The following is a 16,799-nucleotide window of genomic DNA, read 5'->3' as shown; positions in this document are numbered from 1 at the left end:
AACTTCAGTGCATCACCCTGACTGCATCTGGTCCAGAATCTAGATCGGGGTCGGCAACCTTTCAGAAGCGGTGTGCCGAGTCTTCATTTATTCGTTTAATTTAAGGTTTCACGTGCCAGTAATACATTTTAATGCTTTTTAGAAGGTCTCTCTCTATAAGTCTATATATTATATAACTAAACTATTGTTGTATTGTAAAATAAACAAGGTTTTGAAAATGTTTAAGAAGCTTCATTTAAAATTAAATTAAAATGTTGATCTTACGCCACCGGCCCGCTCAGCCCGCTGCTGGTCTGGGGTTCCGTTCACCTAGGCCGGCAGCAGGCTGAGCGGGCCTGCGGCCGGGACCCCGGCTGGCAAGGGGCCGGCAGCCAGAACCCCAGACTAGCAGCGGGCTGTGCGGGGCCGGCGGCCAGGAACCCAGACCGGCAGTGGGCTGAGCGGCTCAGCCCGCTGCCACTCAGGGGTTCCATCCGCCGGCTCCTGCCAGCTGGGATCCCGGCTGCCGTACCCGCTCAGTCCGCTGCCGGTTTGGGGTCCCGGCCCTGACGACATACAGTGGGTACCTACCTTCTCCTTGGTTTTGGCCCATTCTCTTCCTCTCTCTCTGCACTGAGCTGAGAGTGGGAGTGCACTGAGCACAGGGCTGGGGGTTGGGGTGTAGGGTCTGGCCGGGAGCTAGAATGAGGGGAGGGGGCTCAGGGTTGGGGCAGGAGGTTTGGGTGTGGAGTGCTTACCTGGGCAGCTCCCATTTGGTGCGAGGGATGCAGGTGGGAATGTGGGGGGGGGGGGTGTGCAGGAGCTCCCGTTTGGTGCTCAGGGTGGGGGTGGGGATGTGGAGGGTGCAAGAGTCAGGATGTGGGGGGGTGCATGGGAGGCGTGCAAGAGTCAGGGCAGAGGGCTGCGGGCATGTGAGGGGGTGCAGGTGTCAGGGCCTGGGGGGCCTGGGTATGTGTGGGGGTGCAGGTGTCAGGGCCTGGGGGGCCTGGGTATGTGTGGGGGTGCCAGAGTGAGGGCTGGGGTTGTGGGGGGGGGTAAAGGAGTCAAGCAGAGGGCTGGGTGTGTGTGAGGGGGGCACAGGGGCCTGGGGGGGGGGGTGCGGGGCTGCAGGGCTCAGGGCAGAGGGCTGGGTGTGTGGGGTGGGGTCATGGGGTGCTCACGGCAGAGGGCTGGAGGGGATATGCCCTGCTTCCACATCCCCCCCTTCCCCAAGGCCCTGCTCCCGCTTCTTCTCTGCCTCTGCGGGGAGCAGCGAGCACACTGACTCCGCTCCTCCCCCACCCCCTCCCTTGAAAGGGCCATCAGCTGATCGGCCGGCAGGGAGGGAGGAGGGGCAGGAACCCAGCACACTGTGGGAAGACGCAGGGGAGCCAGCAGGACCAAGCTTCTGCCCCCTGCCCCCACAGGAGGGGGCAGAGGGTGGAGAAGAGCGGGCCGGGCCAGGCAGGATTTTTAATGGCACGCGGCTGCCTGCCGGGACCCTGGCAGGCACCAGCGTGTCATTAAAGATCAGCTCGCGTGCTGTCTTTGGCACATGTACCATAGGTTGTCGACCCCTGATCTAGATGATATGGTACTTGTTCAACACCATCCAGTCTGTTATCTACTCCAATCAAAAAGTTACTTAGGAGGGGTTAGCTTTCCTCATTCACTTATGAACCGTTGATGCAGAGTCAATAATTAGTGACATAAAATGCATTCACAGTAATGAACGTCAGCAGCTGCTAAGTATAAGGAGTTGATTGATGAATCCCATTTCTGCACTACACTTAGAAACAGTTATAGTATTCTTAGCTTATTGCTGCGCTTGTGTCAACAACTTATATTACAATATTTTCTTAAAATACTGAAGACAAAACACTACGAGAAACACATTGAGATTGTGACTTGAGTCAATAAAAGATAGCAGGGAAAATCCCGGCCCCCACTGAAGTCAATGGGAGCTTTGCCACTGACTTCAATGGTGTTAGAATTTCAATCAGGAAATTTAAATAATTATTAATTATTTGCATTATAGTAGCATCCCCAGGTCTGGTTGTACTAGGCATAGGTCATCAGATGACAGCATATGCTTGAAAAAATTTAAGATTATGCCCTTTAAACCAAAACTAATTCATTGCACTCAGACCAGCAACCTAAATGCTCAAGAAGCAAGAAGAATACTCTTATTAACAATGGAATATAGTTGGAAACTATCTTTTTAATTCAGTTGGCATTTCTGGTCCTGCTGTAATGGAATCCATCTTGCTGAAAGGTGACACCATGTGTAACTCTAGCTATATTTAGAGACTATACGACTCCATGGAGGGTGGGGACGGAAGGTTCGAAGATTTATCTAATTGGGGAATATTCAATATTATCTTGGATAGCATATATCAACACCCTAGAAATTGCTCTTCCCCCTAAAGTCAGTTACCTGTTCCAAGTCCTCCCAATCAGAATTCCCGAGTATTTTTTTAAAACCCTACAAAAAACAAATATCAAAATTTATCTGAACAGACAGACAAAAATCAATAGGATAAGTTACAGAAAAGCAGGTAGACAAAGTAAGTCTGGCATCATTACATTTCATTATTTGATTAATTTAACATGTTTGAAACCCTTAGTTCAAAGCAACATTACCTTGGTGCTGAAGGACTGGCAACAGATTGAAATTGGACAATTTAACACCCCAGATTTAAGATTAGTCTTTTGGTTCCTAAATAAGACATCACTTTGACAACCCTCTTTGTACCCAGAGGATGAAGTACTGGCTACGCTGAAGTCATGGCAAAACTCCCATTGACTTCAATAGGGCCTGGATTCCACCCATAGTTTTTATATTTGGGCGGAAAGGCTTTCAAAACACAAGCACTCAGAGTCTCACTGAGTTTCCTTTTTAAGCAACCTGGAGAGTTTAGGAAAATCTAGATAAGAAACCAGACAATTAGAGACACAAGGTGGGTGAGGTAATATCTTTTACGAGACCAACTTCTGTTAGTCCAATTAAAAGATATTACCTCACCCACCTTGTCTTTCTAATATCTTGGGACAAACAAGTCTACAAACAACACTGCATAAACCACACAATTGTCAGCTTGTAAGAAAAAGTGGCACCTTAAAGACTAACAGATTTATTTGGGCATAAGCTTTCGTGGGTAAAAAAAAAACCCACTTCTTCAGATGCATGGAGTGAAAATTACAGATGCAGGCATAAACATACTGGCACATGAAGAGAAGGGAGTTATGTTACAAGTGGAGAACCAGTGTTGACAAGGCCAATTCAGTCACCGTGGATGTGGTCCACTCCCAATAATTGATGAGGAGGTGTCAATACCGAGAGAGGAAAAATTGCTTTTGTACTGAGCCAGTCCCAGTCCCTATTCAAACCCAAATTAATGGTGTTAAGTTTGCAAATGAATTGTAGCTCTGCAGTTTCCCTCTGAAGTCTGTTTTTGAAGTTTTTTTGTTGAAGGATGGCTACTTTTAAATCTGTTATTGAATGTCCAGGGAGACTGAAGTGTTCGCCTACTGGCTTTTGTATGTTACCATTGCTGATGTCTGATTTGTGTCCATTTATGTAGAGACTGTCTGGTTTGGCCAATGTACATGGCAGACGAGCACCGCTGACACAATGGCATATATCACATTAGTAGATGTGCAGGTGAATGAGCCCCTGATGGTGTGACTGATGTGGTTGGGTCCTCTGATGGTGTTGCTAGAGTAGATATGGGGACAGAGTAGGCAACAGGGTTTGTTACAAGTTAGTGTTTCTGTTGTGTGGTGTGTAGCTGCTGGTGAGTATTTGCTTCAGGTTGGGGGGCTGTCTGTAAGCGAGGACTGGGCTGCCTCCCAAGGTCTGTGAGAGTTAGGGATCATTTTCCAGGATAGGTTATAGATAGCTGATGATGTGTTGGAGTGGTTTTAACTGGGGGCTCTATGTGATGGCCAATGGTGTTCTGTTATTTTCCTTGTTGGGCCTGTCCTATGGTAGGTGACTTCTGGGTACCCGGCTTGCTCTGTCAATCTGTTCCCTCACTTCCCCAGGTGGGTATTGTTGTTTTAAGAATGCTTGATAAAGATCTTGTAGGTGTTTGTCTCTGAGGGATTGGAGCAAGTGTGGTTGTATCTTAGGGCTTGGCTGTAGACGATGGATCGTGTGATGTGTCCTGGATGGAAACTGGTTCTCCACTTGTAAGGTAACTCCCTTCTCTTCATGTGCCAGTATATTTATCCCTGTATCTGTAATTTTCACTCCATGCATCTCAAGAAGTGGGGTTTTTTACCCATGAAAGCTTATGTCCAAATAAATCTGTTAGTCTTTAAGGTGCCACCAGACTCCTCATTGTTTTTGTGGATACAGACTAACACAGCTACCCCTCTGATACTTGGAACGAATATCAATAATTCTGTTAAAACAACGAGAACCTTTGTATAAACTCAAAAACCATCTTCAAAACAAAATATTATGGCTAAAATATACTCTAGTGCTAATTGCACTAGCTTTCTCATATAATCCCATTCATGTAAATTTGATAAAAACGGATTCATACCCAGATTAAATAAATTCTGGCTACTGACTTAAAAAAACCTCACAAATGTTTTGAACTTTAAATCGTAACTGTCCACTCCAGAACTAGTGCGTAAGCATCTTCTGAAGAGGCAGGCAGAATGGGTTTTTACCATAAATGATATGAATGGTGGGAGTCAAAAAAGATGTGGAGAATCAGGATCATTTGACTTTTTCTAAATTACAGTTTTTGAAAATGAGTCGTTCAATATTACAAGCCAGCACTAAAGGAACCAATTACATTAGCTCCCACAATTACCCTCCTAAAAACCAATGGAAATGGGAACATTCAAATATAAAACAACTACTATTCCTCCTATTAACTGTGAGAATAACTGCTGCATCAGAATGATGAAGCTAAGAAACCCCTTTGTTAGGCAAATGAATCACAAAAATTGGGAAATCTCATCCATGAATGTTAGCCTGAAAAAGGATTCATATAATTAACATTGGAAACATTGTTACCATTCAACTTCAGATTAACTGAAAAACACATTTTTAATTTTACTGAGAAAAAATGTAAAGATCTTTGCTAATACCTGATCTCCGTTGCTTGTATTTCAAATGAGTTTACCCTCACCTGTACTACTAATGACCATGTACCTTGTGCTGGTTTCTTCAGCGAGGTTTTAGAATGTTTTTTGCAACCACACTACAATCTCCATCCTGCATTAAATATTGACTTATACGAAGACTAAGAATTAATGTGTTCAAACCAAGTTTTAATTGTTAAGTCAGTATTAAAGCAGACTTGGTACACTTGTAAAGGTCTCCCAAGTGTCACAAGGTGCTGCTTTTCAACAAGATGGGTGCCAAAAGGAGGTAGAATCTTTTTTTAAAAACACATTCACCTTCAACTATTTAAATCAGTTTGAAGTTTTTGTTCAATGAACATGATCTCAAGAGGTGTTGGGCACCTTCAAGTCTATAGATTTCAATGGCAATGCCTCCCAGTCACTTGGCGATGTCTATATGCTATTTACACCTTTTCCAGATAATGTTAAAAATACTTGTTTTTAAAATTAACTGATGTATTTAGCAAAAAGAATACTCAAGATAAGTTTACACAAGTCTCGTGCAGTTCCAAGGAGAAAAATACATGCTCTTAGCGGAGTTTGAAAGATTGAGATAAATAGGAAGGCTGCAAGGGCTGCAAAAAGAAGGCTCTTGAGCCAACTGACTACAGCTGTCCAGTGGGACAGAGGAAGCAAGAGCTAGGGAGGAAAGGAAAAAATCCCAGATTTTAAGTGATGTAAAGTGCCAGTGAGAACAAAAATAAAGGGATCTGGAGAAACTGGAAATATCGGGAGAATCTGATTAGAATCAGTGAGCTCTCATTTCAAACCTCAGATTAAAGCTATTCCTCCCCTGATCCCTTGGCCTACTTTTTTACTCTCCTGTGTTAACTTTAAGTACTATTCATACGAAATAAAGGCTCTGTGAAAGGTGTTCTACAAGATTGCATTGTGTACTTTGCTCAATCCTAATTTAAAATTAATACTTTTTACATTATTTATCTGGAAGAGTAAACAACACAGACAGGATTGGTGTGTCAAATTCAGCTGTATGCCTTCAGTGTGAGATTATGAGAGCGAATGGACTCTGAAAAGTGCATTTTTTTAAACTATTAAAAACCAAACTCAGAGGAACCCATTTTACTGGTGTGCCCATGTTGTAAAGAACCCTCTAATAAACACCGGTATAATAGTATACTAATACCCACAATATAAAAATGGCAACCTCAAAGTATGTGTCTCGAAATGGGTACTAGAGGGGGAGATCTCCTGCGTTCTTTCCATAGCGACTGATGATGTAAACCAAAAGTGTTGATTTGTAACATCTTCTTTCTTATAAATTATGTTTAGCCTGAATACCCCATCATCGATACCCAATTTCATCCTCTAATTTCCTATCCCATATATGAAGCTTCACTGGCACAAGCTACCTCCTCCCTCTGATAACTTACGAATAGTCACTTCATAGCTACCAGCTTTTGCCCTAAGGTTCCCTTCTCTAACCAAATTTCTCCAACCCAGTCTTTGGTCTTGTTTAGACTTGGATTTAAAGGGGTGATATTAGCATGTGTTAGCTAACATGTGCTGACACATTTTAAGAGTCTACTATAGATAAGGCACACTACCTTTAACTTGTGCTAACCTGGCAGAATTAAAGCCTAGTGGAGAGCTAAGAACCACATCTTTAAATCCAAGCCTAGGCAAGGCCACAGTCTGAGATACCACCTGTATTCAAGCGTATGGCAGAGGCTTGAAATGCTAAACCTTTGGATCGTTATCGTGCAGAACCAGTCATCAGCATGGAAGCATGTCTTCTGGAATGGTGGCAAAAGCATGAATGTGCGTATGAATGTTTAGCATATCTGGCACGTAAATACCTTGCAATGCTGGCTACAAAAGAGCCATGTGAATACCTATTCTCACTTTCAGGTGACATTGTAAATAAGAAGCAGGCAGCTCCTGTAAATGTAAACAAATTTGTTTGTCTTCGCAATTGGCTGAACAAGTAGTAGGATTAAATGGCCTTGTAGGCGCTAAAGTTTTACATTGTTTGTTTTTGAGTGCAGTTATGTTGCAAAAAAAAAATAAAAAAAAATCTACATTTGTAAGTTGCACTTTCACAAAAAAGACTGCATTACAGTATTAATATGAGGTGAACTGAAAAATATTTCTCTCTTTTATAGTGCAAATATTTGTAATAAAAATAATATAAATTGAGCACTGTACACTTTGTATTCTGTGTTGTAACTGAAATCAATATATTTGAAAATGTAGAAAAACATTCAAAAATATTTATAATAAATTTAAATTGGTATTATATTAACTGTGTGAATAAAACTGATTAATCGTGATTAATTTTTTAATCAAGTTAATTTTTTAATTAATTGCTTGAATTGACTACAATTGAGAGCCCTACTTTTAATTAAAATTGCAACATTATCCAGCCCAATCCCCTTCCAGTCTATTTTTTTCTTTTTGGCCTTGAGATTCCTTTAGCTTTAATTTCTACCCATGTGATCAAGAGAAAAACGCTTAGACAAACAGTAGGAATATTATAATATGGAGAAGTGGCTGAACTTGAATGTGGAAAATTAAAAAGTAAAGGATTTCAGGTTACTGTAGGCTGGGAAACAAAGGGGGAGGACGATGAAGCTGTTGAAAACTGAAGTGAGCCAGGGCAATTATAGATTGGGAGTAGCCGCATTTTGAGCTTTGGCTAGCTAAAGCTAAATGGTCACTGCAGATGAAGACGACAGGTAAGACTCCAAGTGCTAAAAAGAGCTTCACTATGGTAGTGTTAGAGGCAGTGGAAAGGAAGGTTCCTACAAATACCCAACTAATTTTCACTGAATTGCAGTAATTCCTATCCTATAATGAGTATCTTCATAGATGGACCTTTGTCCAAAAATGTTACATATTCGTGGGCATAGCTGGTTCAGTATTAGGATGCCTAAGGTAACAGTAGAGCATGAACACTTTTAATATATATATATATATATATATATTAAAAATATATATAAAAAAATAAAGTGTGTGTACAAATGCTAGGTTTATTGCCAAAGCTTGTAATTTTGTAGGCCAGACAGCTTTTACCATAACATCTCTATTCACATATTTGGCTGTATTAGTAGTTTGCTTGAATTGATTCCGTTTTATAAATAAAAACCCAATCCTCAGTTTATATTCATAAGTTCCTATTTCTAATTTCTGCTTCATATTATTGCTAGAAACTGTATTATATCACTTAGTTCTTTAAGAACTCAGTCACACCTGGCCTAGTTTCCTTTTTTTTCCACCCCCGCCTCTCTTTTTTGGGCTGCTCAAAGGAATAAGCTATATTTGGCATTCTTTGATTCTAATTTTATCTCAAGAGCAGTTTCTCATGTGTAGACTTGGAGGAGTGGGGAAAGCCAAGGGGATAAACAGATTCAAAACTGTCTGTTCATCAAAGAGACTGCTACACTACTGCACGTGAATCAAGTTTTTAAAAAGCAATGTTGCTTAGCAACATTAGATGCGTCAGAGCACAGCACATGGATGTAGCAGCACTATCAGTTATAATTTCTATTTATAACTTATTAGAACAAAATATTACGACTAAGATGTGCCAAAACAGATAGCTGATCCATCTAGTGCAATATTCTGCATCCAACAGTAACCAAAACCTAATGTAGAATATGAAAGTGAAAATCCCGTCTCCTCGTAATGCATATATAGACAGTGGTAAAATACTGTACATATAGGGGGGGAAATCTTTGATTTCCACAGGGAACAAACTATGCCCTGAAGCATATGATTTTATTACTCTTGTGCTAGCTAGGATAGCGAAGAGTGATTTAGAATTCCTAATTTTATGGTCAAAAGTTTAGAGAAGGAAATGTATCCATTTGATGTTACAAGTGCAATTTAATCAGTCAGGTAATATGCAATTATTCGTACTGGAATTTGATCAAGTCCAGGATAACACTAAGTTTTTTAGAGTTCTGCTGGAATTATTATGGACTCCATGTTGTCAGCATCTTGGTTTTACAGTCTCCTTGAAAATTACTGTGGTTCAGTCAGTTGTGGATGATAATCTCCTGCTGGCAACTGCTGGAAAGGCAATTATATGTTCTCAGTTTAGCAGCACTGGGTAATTGAAAAAACCCCAACACAAACCACAAATAAAATGGCACCATGACTGCTTTACTGTAGCTCAATTCCTCTGAGACCCCCTAGAACTATGGCTGAATAATTTCTCCCTGAGCAGCATGGTTCTACCTTGTAATCTCTTCTGTTCAGTTACAGACAGTGAGGCCTATAGTTAAGGTTGCCCCAACACTTATAAGCCATTGGTTTCAGGTGCGAACTTAAGTCAAAATAGCTTAAATTTGATAGTTTTCCATGCCAGGTGTCTGCTCAGGGCTGAATTTTTTGGGGGTAAGATTCAGTAAAAAATGGTTCAGCCATTTCTCAAAACAAAGCTACTTTTCAGCATGGCAGAGGTTTGTTTTAGTAGTCACAAAATCCACTGTATAAATCAGTTTCATGGTATGAGGATTACACAAGAATGAAAGACGTTATAATGTGTACAATTTTAGATAAAAATAGTGAAATAGCTATATAATAGCATTTTTTAAAGTGCTGACCGGTTACAAGACACTAATGACAAAAATATAAGCATTTTGATATGAAATGGTTAAGAACTCGGAAGCCTGCGCCTCTTAAGTATAAATGGAATTTAGATACCACAGAGGAAAGATGCTCTTATAGGTGAGGCACTGGACTGGAACCCAGGGAGACCTGGTTTCAACTTCCACATCTGTCACAGACTTGCTACGAGACACAAGGCAAGCCACTTACTCTAGGCCTCATTTTCCCCATCTATAAAACGGAGTTAATACATCCCATAGAAGGGTTGAGGACAAATTCATTACAGCTTCAGATGCTGCACTGACAGGGGCTATGTACATATCTAGATAGATACCCATATCTGCCTTCAGATGCAATTAGGGGGGAAAAAAAGTTATTGTCCTAGCAAGCTAACGGTATAAATATAGTCAAGTTTGCGATACATTTTTGCAGAAGAGTTCACAGGAAATACATACAATACAGATTTAAGGGAAAACAGAATTAAGATAGCTAACACGTAAACAAAAATGGGCAGGATAGTATTACTTAACTTTTAGTTACTGAGACTCACCTACCTTTACCTTGCACATTACTTGTTTTAAATTCTTCTTCACATTCACAAATACATTGGACTATTCATGTGTTCAGTATTACACTTTGAGTTATTACAGTTTTGTACACTACTAATTCTTATGATTACCAATGCTGCACATACACACACACACACACACAGATATTCACTGTTTGTTGCAGACCCAAATTATTCATTTTCTTCTATAGCTGCTTTTGGGATATCAGTGAGAACAGATATTTTAAAAGTTAATTACAATGGTAGAAAGATTTTATTGATTGATCTCTCACAATTCAGTTTGTCGATTTCTCAAGTTATTTCCTCTGATAATTCTATTAATTTTTATAACTCTGCTAAGTTTCACAGGGAAAGCTACACTAGTGCACAAAATACATCAGAATACAAAATATTCAAATGTTTTTATTTAATCCCTTAGTGCAGCAAAACTCAAGATCCTTATTTTGGAGTCAACTTATTTTATTTTATCCCAAGTTGATTGGGGTTTTTTTGTGCCAGAGAGAACTCACTCAAGTTTCACTACTACTATATTACCAGGTAATATTGTATTAAGAGGCAATAGAGAAGTCAGCATGTTAGTATAAGAATTGTACTAACTTAATATTGTATTAAGAGCTCTGAATGTAATTCATCCAGTTTGATTTTAATCCTGCAACAAAACTAAGGAAGTAATTTGTTTAAGACAATTATGCAGTTACATCTCATCTACATGGGTCATGGGCTTACTGCCTTTTTTCCTTTAACATGAACTTAAGTTAACCATTTTGAGGTCCAGCAATTAATGCTACTAAAAATTAAGTAAAGCCAATAAGTGTTAAAACACTGAACTTTAGCTCTTAATAGATTTGTCTGAATATCCTATATTATGTTTGTTTAATTAGGCTTCTACATACTAAAAAGCTTGCACATTCAACGACACTCTTCCATGTACTTGACATTCCCATTATCAGCAGATCATTGAAGTACACTAACAACTTCCAAGACATTATTCAGATCTAATATGTAAACATGTATTTAGAGAATCCTCAGTGCCTATATCAAAGTATAATCAGGAACTATGCCATACGACAGTATCTAAAATTAAAATTTTATTCATGTCTTTTCCAAACACACTCTTCTGTTGCTTACACTTTTATATGTTAAAAACACTTAGCCAATATTACACGTTAACTCCCTTTAACATTTATTGTGTTACACTGCAGCTGCAGAAAACCTCTAAGACAGTGGTTCTCAGCCCGTGGTCTGCAGACCACTTGTGGTCCAATCAGCACACCACTGCGGTCCATGTGACATTCTCAGAGCCATACAGGTGGTATATAATATTGTGTGGATGTGACCCACATAACGCAGAGAGCTGCATATGCAGCCCAAAATGGTAAATAGGTTGAGAACCACTGCTCTAAGACCTTAGATGTATTTAAGTCTTCCATTGAAAATTTTGTTTTTATAGTTGTGTCATTTAACAGACTTGAAAGTACATTGCCAAAATTAGTCTAAAATTAGCAGATTCCTTTTAACTTACAAGATGTATACTTACAAGAGCTGTACAAAATAAATACTACAGAAGCCTTTACAATGTAATCTCATTAATTTATTTAGATACACACATTTTGGAAACCTACCGAACACTTTGGAAAGGCTTTTGTAAAGCAAGAGGTTTTTAATACAAAAAAGTATTAGGATTACCTGCTTTTGAGGAAAGGAAAAAGCCTCCTTCCCTACTGTATGAAGAACAACATGATGCTGGCCTTCTAAAATAAGCTGCTTGTTGTCTTCCACAACATATGCCTAAATACAAAGATAACAGACATTTAATATTTCTTAATTTGCTGCAAACCTCAAAAGGTTATCAAATAACACTTCTCTTTTATAATACAAACTTTAGAAGTGATAATGATCTTACATTTATACCACCGTTTATTTAGAAATATTCCAAAGTACACCATAATCTTTACCAACAGATTTACAAAATTATGAATAAAGGAATCACTTCAACTTTCAGTAAAGTGCAATTACTGTGCAGTAGAAAGCTAAGGAGCTAATTAATAAATTCCATCTAGAACAGTCCTCTGTGTTGCCTTAATGTTTCTAATTCAAGGAACTGTGAAGAGTTGGGTATGCAGTGTATTTCAGAAAAAATAATTAACAATAAAATTCACTTTAAACAAAATCTCAGATGAATTATGTAAAATCTTAGGATACATTGTAGATACACTTATTTAAATCAGTTTTGCTCCACTCTGGCATTGTGGTATATTTTTAGAATTTTTTCCAACACTACTAAAGATTACCAAGTGAGTTAGTGCTTAGTTAATATTGCAGCATAAATTCCTGGTTTAATTGTAGAATTCAGTACAGCCCTGCTGCATGAGTCACAGAACTGTTCAGCCCAGTTTAAGTTCACAGAGCTGTCTAATGCTTGATGCCTTGTTCACAATCAGCAAAGCCTTACAAATTTGTTGTATTACATATTTTAAGGGAGATTTTATGCAAGTCTCCTGGCAGCTTCTAAGCTGCTATCATGGGTGGGAGGAAAATGTATTTTCCACTGTTTACACCAAGGTCCTATTCTGCAGCCTCAGAGTGCAAGACTCCCACTGAAGTCAGATCTTAGATGAACACATTGTGAACTTCAGGGGAAGTCAGTCACTTATTTCATTTCAAATAAAGGGAATTTTGAATCTTACTGTTTTTGCAATTACTCTTCATTTGGAACACCACGCATGTCAGCAGTTACAAGAGGCAACATTTTTTTAGTGTAGACAACTCCCTCTATAGGAACTCTTCACAACTCTCATTATGAATCAACGTCTCTTACTACTACCTTGGGAGGGACATTTATTCTCCCACTGTACAGAGGGGTAACAGTTTGCAGAAGCTCACTTGAGATAGAGCTGGTTCTAGACCTCAGGTCTAATATAATGAAGACAAGTCTTATCTATTTTGTCTTTCAAAAACAACACTCCTAGAAAAGGTTATCAAATAACACTTCTCTTTTATAATACAAACTTTAGAAGTGATAATTATCTTACACACGAACAGTGAGTAGGTGCTGTTTATCTGTAAATGGCTAGACCGTATAAAGGTTTTTATGGCTCTGCTATTGCTTCTGTAGTAACAGGTCATGTTTTTGTAGCTCAAATGGTAGAGGTGGTAGTTTTTACATCCAGAGGCATCAGGTTCAGTCCCTGAAGACAATCCCTAATGGGGGCATTGTTACGTATAGCTATACTGTTTGTAACCACAATCTGCCCCTAGAGCTAGGAAGAGAAACCCTAAAGCAGGAATCCAGCAGTGTTCTACTGCTGTCTAACATATCTTGCATGTATGGGCTAGTCCACTGAGGAAAACAGCAGGCTTTCACCCTCAACAATTTCTCCCATAACCGAAGTGCAAAAAGTCTGGTGCTTCGTGGAGATGAAAAAAATATACAAAAGTTAGCATGCAGACTCCTGAACAAATGCTGGAATTTTATATTGCCAAACACAGTATTTAGATTTACTGTAATTTGTTATGTTGATACATTTTTAGTGTTTATACTTGGTAATTGGAGCCACCCCTTTAAAAAGTGAGTGGGAGCATTACTTCAAATAAACCCTCTAAGAATGTGAGCAAAGTGTGGGAGAGTCTACCTGTGTGTCCAGAGAGTTAAAGACGCTGGCTGTGTAAGGTTCAAAGGGGTCAGAACTTGATTTACTATCTTTGCAAAAAAAAGCCTCATTCACCATGAGGAAACATAGGCACATATGGAGGGGACAGGATCTCTCAAGTATTAAGCCAATCACATTTAAACCTAGACATGTTTCAAAAAATGGTTCCTGATTACTCATTATTATAGTAATAACTTTCAGTACTGTCCCAACTGTGGTTTCAATTAACTTAATTTCCTGTTTTCAGACAAACTAAAGTTTAATGAAAACAAAACCTAACATTTGTCTGGAAAATTAGGTGTACATCTCAAGAACACTACGTCAGATATAAACAATCTCATTTGCTCTCATTTTCTACTAATCATGTTTCATAATCACGCTATTATATGGATAAATGAAAACAGACCATACATACCTTCCAGAGAACAACAATATTCAAATCCACCTCACTACATTTTTGTATCAATCTGACTGCCTCATCAAATGACTGTTTTGCAGCTCCTTGAAACATATTTGATTGTGCGTGTGTTCTTTTTAATTTAGAAGATAAGCTTCGGAAAAAAAAGTCTGCACACGGACTAGCTGAACTGATTATCTGTAAGAAAACAACACATTTTGCTTTCAGTACATGTAATAAACGGATTCAAGTTTATTCTATGAAGGTGGAATTTCCTCCATTGTGGAGCTTCTCGGTACTAACTCCCTGGTAAGCAAAACAGTCATGCATGTGGGCTTTTGCACACCTTCTGTGCCACAGAAGTTAACTCCATACCAGCTCTAAATAAGCCAGCATAGAAGAGAGGAATGGAGATGGTCCAGTTCTATCCCATGACCAAGGGGGAACTGAGGGGCTGTGGCCACTCTTCCAAATGATAGACTGCCCTATTGAACTGATTATGGTTTGGGACTCCCCAACAGGCTTTAACTACCTGCTAACTCATGTAAACATTACAACTGCCCTGCCTTTTACCTCAAGTTAACCAACTCTAGTTAGCTAACCAGAATTAAGAACATCCCTTTTGTTGTAGTGCATACCCATATTTTACCCTTATTACATTATTTCAGACATTTTTATGGGAAGTTCTAGCACTCCTATGATTTGGAGCAAAACATGATTTTTGACAAGGATGTGCTGTTTGCTATCCCCAGAACAATCTGGCCAAGTTATAAGCCTGAATATCACAGTTCACTCATGCTCATTAGAGGTTTGTTAGTTTGGCAACTAATTTCTCCAAAGATTCGATCAGCAATGAACATGCTCCATCCCCACAGATCTTCTATGTGGTGACTAGACTGTGCACACATCATCCCCACAGAATGAATGAGCAGGCTCAATGTCTGGGCAGCAGGAGCTGAGCAGGACACCAATTGTTTCTGGGGGCCAGACACCAGAACGGAGACCAGAGACACTCCTGTGCTCTCAATGCTATCGCTGCTGGAACCCAAACAGTCCAGATAAGAAAAGTAGCCTGACTGGCATGCAGAAATGTTAGGTGAAAGACTGGGAAAGGAGACAGAGGATTTGTAGCCACTGGACAACACATCCCTCTCAAACCTTGAATTGAACCCAGGATTCTACTGTTATCTGCAAATCACTGTGAAACCCACTGGTAAAATCTCGGTCTCATCCCTCTCTAGTGGCTGGTCCATATAGAGCAGTGTTTCTCAATGACCGGTCCATGGATCTCCGTGACACAGTTAAGGAAGGCAGCAAGCTGGTTAAAAAGGTTGAGAAACACTGATACAGTGGAAGACAAACTACTAACTACTCCTATTTGTTACTTCATTGCTTAAGAGAGACAGGCTTGGGTTGTAGTGCTAAAGGTTCCAGCCCTGCTGATGACTCGAGGGCATCAAAATGGTTAAAATGTTGCATTTGATGTTTTCCTTAAGGTTTCCCAATTCTGCAGTCCTGACTACATGAAAATCTCAACTTTCATTTAAAAAAAACATTTAGCCCTCATTGTTAGAGAAGAGTTTGAAATTATGTCCCAAGTACACATTAAAAACTTAGAAACCAGAAGCAAAGAAAACCAAAAAATTGGGCCTCCTGATTTTTTATTCCCCCCCCCCCCCCCTCGAGGCCAGACTCATTTTTGAGCTCTTGGTGATAGCAATACTATGGTTCCAATGATGAAAACAGGATACAACTTCCTACGTGTTTAAAATAGCAAACTTAAAAAAACCAAAACACCATTAAAAATATTAAGGCTGCAAAGTCTATATATGGGGTAATAACATCTCGAATTTCATTCTGCAGACCCAATCAATTTAACCAAGAAAACCACTTTCATTGCCCTTAACGATACCCAAATTGAGGCTTGAACTTTGATGGAGAGAGTGGCCAAAACCCTGGTCTGGGTCATTATGAGGGGAATCTTAAGTTGTTGGATAGAATACACACACACATATATATACATATCTATCTATCTTATATATATACACACATATATATACACACATACACATACACACACACACACACACACACGATCCATCACTTACTCCAGAACGTTTTCAACCAAATTTCAGAGAATGAAATAGCAGCTAAGGAGTCTGTCCTTGGGAGAAGACGGGACAAGGAGGTGGTGGCAATATTTGGTATGCCTTCCTACTCCTTCATCCCCACCCTTCAGAGGTCTGTCAAAATGCCCCAACTATATTACCTTGTGCAATGGCAGATTACTCACACCATGGAAGAGGAATGATCCCCCTGGGCTTGGGGAAGTAATGGTCTATGGGAGAACGGTCTTTCTAGAATGTTTTCCTGTAAAGGAGACTGATGAGACTCAGGGACTATACTAAATTTGAAACAACACAGACAGAAGAAATACTGCCCTGCCATTTTTGCGGGCCTTACTTTATGAAACTGCCCAGGATTTTTA

General features: G+C 39.6%; 1 protein-coding gene across 1 annotated transcript in view; it reads right to left on the bottom strand.

The window, feature by feature from the left end:
- TRAPPC8 (trafficking protein particle complex subunit 8) overlaps window positions 1-16,799 on the bottom strand; it is a 108,703-nt gene that overhangs the window by 5,940 nt on the left and 85,964 nt on the right. The window contains exons 25-26 of the mRNA XM_065398689.1: window positions 14,330-14,509; window positions 11,951-12,052 (exon numbers count right to left, since the gene is read on the bottom strand). Coding sequence (XP_065254761.1) covers window positions 11,951-12,052; window positions 14,330-14,509 — 282 coding nt within the window. The remainder of the gene's footprint in view (window positions 1-11,950; window positions 12,053-14,329; window positions 14,510-16,799) is intronic.

This window comes from Emys orbicularis, chromosome 2 (genome assembly GCF_028017835.1).
Source record: "Emys orbicularis isolate rEmyOrb1 chromosome 2, rEmyOrb1.hap1, whole genome shotgun sequence".
Taxonomy (NCBI): Eukaryota; Metazoa; Chordata; order Testudines; family Emydidae; genus Emys; species Emys orbicularis.
Note: the sequence above shows the minus strand (reverse complement) of the source record. Positions and strands in the feature narration are given on the sequence as shown.